General features: G+C 64.3%; 1 protein-coding gene across 3 annotated transcripts; it reads right to left on the minus strand.

Moving 5' to 3' along the window:
* Positions 1 to 303: 303 nt before the first annotated feature.
* On the minus strand, positions 304 to 3,615 carry NKX2-1 (NK2 homeobox 1; the record flags this gene model as incomplete). 3 transcript variants are annotated; one of them, XM_079699982.1, is made up of 4 exons in its annotated part: positions 3,592 to 3,615; positions 3,080 to 3,218; positions 1,986 to 2,371; positions 304 to 1,031 (listed from the first exon to the last, which is right to left on the minus strand). In XM_079699982.1, exons 2-4 carry the CDS (start codon positions 3,154 to 3,156, stop codon positions 304 to 306), a joined length of 1,191 nt encoding a protein of 396 aa, XP_079556108.1. In that variant the 5' UTR covers positions 3,157 to 3,218; positions 3,592 to 3,615. The 3 variants fall into 3 exon arrangements, with proteins under 3 accessions (XP_079556108.1, XP_079556109.1, XP_079556110.1); XM_079699983.1 differs by lacking the exon at positions 3,080 to 3,218 and having other exon boundaries at positions 3,515 to 3,615; XM_079699984.1 differs by lacking the exons at positions 3,080 to 3,218; positions 3,592 to 3,615 and adding an exon at positions 2,470 to 2,600.
* Between the last annotated feature and the right edge of the window lie 540 nt (positions 3,616 to 4,155).

A 4,155-nucleotide genomic window follows, 5' to 3' on the forward strand; every position in this document is an offset into this window, starting at 1 on the left:
AAAGACATCCCCAGAGCGGTTCTTGTTATGTCCTTCTCGGTTTAAGACTCCTTAAAGAATTGGATCGCTTGGTTGTTTTATTTTCTTTTTTAAAAAAAAAATCCTGCAAATTTTAGAAAACGAAAAGAAAAGAAAAGAAATACGTCCAGCAGTTTGGTCGTTGTGTTTTTTCCCTTGGTCTTATTGGGACAGGTTCTTTAGAAAAGTCGAAGCGCACGGTGTAGTGGGTGGTTGGTGGTGTGTAGCGGGCAGTAGGGGAAGCGATGAGGCAGAGCGCTGGGCTAGGCCCGGCCCGGCGTCCTCTCACCAGGTCCGACCATATAGCAAGGTGGAGCAGGACATGGTGCCGTAGTCCGAGCCCGAGGAGTTCAGGTGGGACAGGCTGGAGACCTGGCCCTGCAGCGCCGCGGGACTGGTGGCGTGGTGCGCCAGGTCCGGAGACTGGCCCGCGCTGCCCGGCTGGTGGCCCGGGTGCGCGCCGAGGCCGGGGCCGCCGCTGCCCACTGAGATAGCTGCTGCCGCCGCCTGAGCGGCCTGCGCTTGCTGCTGCGCCTGCTGCTGCGCGTGGCCTTGCAGGCTGGCGGCGCCCGGCGCAGGGGCGCCCGCCTGGCAGGGTTTGCCGTCTTTCACGAGGACCGGCACAGCCACGCGGCGCGGTGACTGCTGCTGCGCTTGCTGCTGCTGGCACCCGGCGCCCCCGCCGCCGCTATCCTGCTGCAGTTGCTGCTGCGCCGCCTTGTCCTTGGCTTGGCGCTTCATCTTGTAGCGGTGGTTCTGGAACCAGATCTTGACCTGCGTGGGCGTCAGGTGGATCATGCTGGCCAGGTGCTCGCGCTCGGGCGCGGACAGGTACTTCTGTTGTTTGAAGCGTCGCTCCAGCTCGTACACCTGCGCCTGGGAGAAGAGCACCCGGCGCTTCCGGCGCGGTGCGCTTGGTAGTGGGGCCATGTTCTTGCTCACGTCCCCCAGAGAGCCCAGGCCGCCCATGCCGCTCATGTTCATGCCGCTCGCCGGGCCCATGAAGCGGGAGACTGTAAGCGACAAACGCACAGCGTCGGCAGGGGCCGGGCCAGACCACCTCTGCGTTCTGCGCGCTTGGCCGGCCCGGCCCCTGCCCCGACGGCGCACTCCTCACCTAGGCCGCCTCTACCCTGAGAGGCCCAGCCGCGGGATCGCCAGCGCCTGCCCCAGGCCGTGCCGTCGAGGGGTTTACTGCAGAGCTCCCCGCCTCAACCCCGGCTACCTCCCTCAGTCTCTGTGCTTCACCCAAAAAGCAGAGCGGAGAAAGACTGTTCCTCCTGTTCCTTTCGTGCCCAGCCCACCAGATTCGTTCGGTTAGTGGGCCACGGGCAGCAAACTGGGCCCAGGCCAGGAACTGGGGTCTAGCTGTAGGCTCCAGCTTTGGGAGCTTAGGAGAGGGAGGTGTTCGCTTTCGAAAAGCTAGAGACCCCGAGACCCCAGACTCTTTGCCTCTTGGCCGCTCTCTCCGGTCAGCCCCAATGAGGGCACTCGTTCGGCCCATTTAGAACCCCCTCTGGAGCCACAAGCCCTCCCTCCAGCCTAGACTGGAGAGTGGGCCAGGCCAGGGGCCTGAGCGCATCATCCCAGCAGGGCAACCTCCCTCCCGGCCAGGCCGCGCCTCTCCGCGCTCTGCTCGTCCCGGCTCTCTTAGTTAGGGGGCCACCTCCCTCCGCATTCCGAGGTCTCCCGCGCGGAGCAGAGCGGCCACTTGGCCGCATCTGGCAGACGCCAAATACCAGCTCCTGCCCTCAGGACCCCAGAGCTCCCAAGTGCCTCTTCTTGGACCCCTCAGCTCAACAAGGGAAGACTCCCCAGCTCCTGCGCCCGACTCGTTGGCGCCACTGCCCGGCCGCCCACCCTGATGATGCCCAGAGCGCAGCCGGCAGGCGCCGCGCCTTCCCGGCGGCTCTCCCCGCGCCTCCGGCGCTCAACCCGCGGCCCTGCAGTGGGGCGGCCTCACTTACTGGCCGGGAAGCGCGGGTCCGGGTTGGCGCCGTACCATCCGGGGCCCGAGGTGCTGTTCCGCATGGTGTCCTGGTACGGCGGCAGCTCGCTCATGTTGCCCAGGTTGCCGTTGCAGTAGCCCCCCACGGCGGAGTGCGAGAGCTGGGGCACCCCCGCAGCCGTCATGTGGTAGGCGGCAGTGACGGCGCCGTGGTGCCCCACGGCGTGCTGCTGCATGGCGGCGGCCGGCGGTGCCGCCTGGCCCTGCCTGTAAGCCGCCAGCGGAGCCCCGAGGCCGCCGCCCTCCATGCCCACTTTCTTGTAGCTTTCCTCCAGGGGACTCAAGATGTCAGACACTGAGAACGGAGTCGTGTGCTTTGGACTCATCGACATGATTCGGCGGCGGCTGGAGGAGGAAGGAAGAGGAGGAAAAAAAAGGGAGAGGGGGAAGGCGAAGCCTCGCTGCTTTTTTTTTTCTCCCTTTGCCAAATATTCTGGTGTTACCTTAACGCCGATCTTGTTGGATGTACACGTAACCGAGTGGACCGAGTCCGCCTTAATTGGCTTGAGTGGAGGCTCGGGGGCTGCCTCGCGTTTGTTTTAGCCCGGCGCCAGGTTTTAGGCAGCCACCAGAGGCGGGGCGTAAGCGCTAAAGCAACAAGACAATAGAAGCCTACATCTTGCCCGAGATAATTAGCTTACATGCTGATGACAAGGTAAACACCTTTAAGTTTCACTTGTCAGGATTTTTAGGTCTCAAAGAGGGTGAGAGAGAGAGAGAGAGACAGAGAGAGAGACGGAGAGAGAGAGGCAGAGACGCGACCCAAAGCATTTCTTTCCCCCTCCCCCGGAACCCCTACCCCCATTTTTGTGGGGTGCGGTGGCGCGCGGAGGTGGGGGAGGCGGGGGGGGAGGGAAAGGAGGAGGGAACCGAGAGAGGGGAGGGCAAGAGGTGGGATGGGGAGTAGCCGAGGAGGAGGGATGTTGGGGAGGAAGGAAGGTGAACGCCGCTTTGCAACCAACTTGCGGAGTTACAAAGTGAACCACTTTCCAGTTCGGTCGGGGTTCCCCGGGCGGGGACGGGGAGTGGGCCGAGGGGCGGGTGGGTTTTCACCTGAGCCTGCCGGGGCTGGTCCTCCCTCCCGCCGCGGCCTCCCAGCCCCGCGCCTTCCCACCGCCTCCGGACCACATCTGGCTTCGCAGCGCCGAGCCCCAGTCGCCACCAAAGGAGCTCGGGAGTCAGGGGACGAACCCTGGGGCTCCACTGTTGGTCTGCGTGTCTGTCAGTCTGTCTGCCTCTTCTGCCGCCGTCAGAAGGACACCTCTGCTCCCCGCCCCCTTTCCCCCTTCCCGAGAGAGAATCCCAGCGGGCGGAGGAGGCGCTGAGCAGGGGATCGGCTGCCGCCGAGAGGCTGTCCCAGATCCCCGCGCCGCCCTCCCCCCAGCTCAGGGTCTTCCCAGAGGGCTAGGGCCCCCTGCTTCACGCCCCCCCCCCAACCCACACTCGGCTACCCTTCCCCACCCCCATCCCCTGCTAAGGCAAGGACACCGCTGGCCGCCCGAGCTGAGAAGCTGGGGGGATTAACGCGAAGGGCCATCGCTGAAGTTGCTCCACCTCGAACAAACCTGGTGTCCCCGACCCTCGCCCATCGCCCGGACACGCGGGGTTCTGGGACTGGAGCTGACTTTCCGAGGACATCACAGCCCCAGCACCCGAGCCCAGGGTCACGCTGTTTTCCCCCCTGATGCTTCAGGGAGGGCTCGGGCAGGGAGCGTCGTGAGTGCCCGCCCGCCTGTTGCCGGGTGGAACTGAGCCTGAACCCCGGCGGGACGAGCTGGCCGGGAGGGGGCGAGTCCCCGGGCGTGAGCAGCCGAGCGGGCGGGAGGCTGGGTTGAGGCTTGCCTCCACCTGGAGCTCAGCCATGCAAAAGTGCACTTGCTCCCCCGGCAGTAACCAAATATCTTTGTTTAAAGCGCCGGCATAAATGGCCAGTCGCTTTGTGGCCACTCTGGATACTAGTAGGTGAGGATCATTCTGCTTCAGTTGGGCGCCTCTCATCCGGGTGGCAAGAAACTGCTTAGGAGGAAGTGGGTTTCCTGTCTGCGCGTTCTCAGGCTTCAAGTGTGAGCCCCGCGCCTTGAGGGTCCTTGGGCGCCTGGAGAGGAGAAACTGTGGGCTGTGCTCCCCAG

This window comes from Hyperoodon ampullatus (assembly GCF_949752795.1).
Source record: "Hyperoodon ampullatus genome assembly, chromosome: 3".
NCBI lineage: Eukaryota > Metazoa > Chordata > Mammalia > Artiodactyla > Ziphiidae > Hyperoodon > Hyperoodon ampullatus.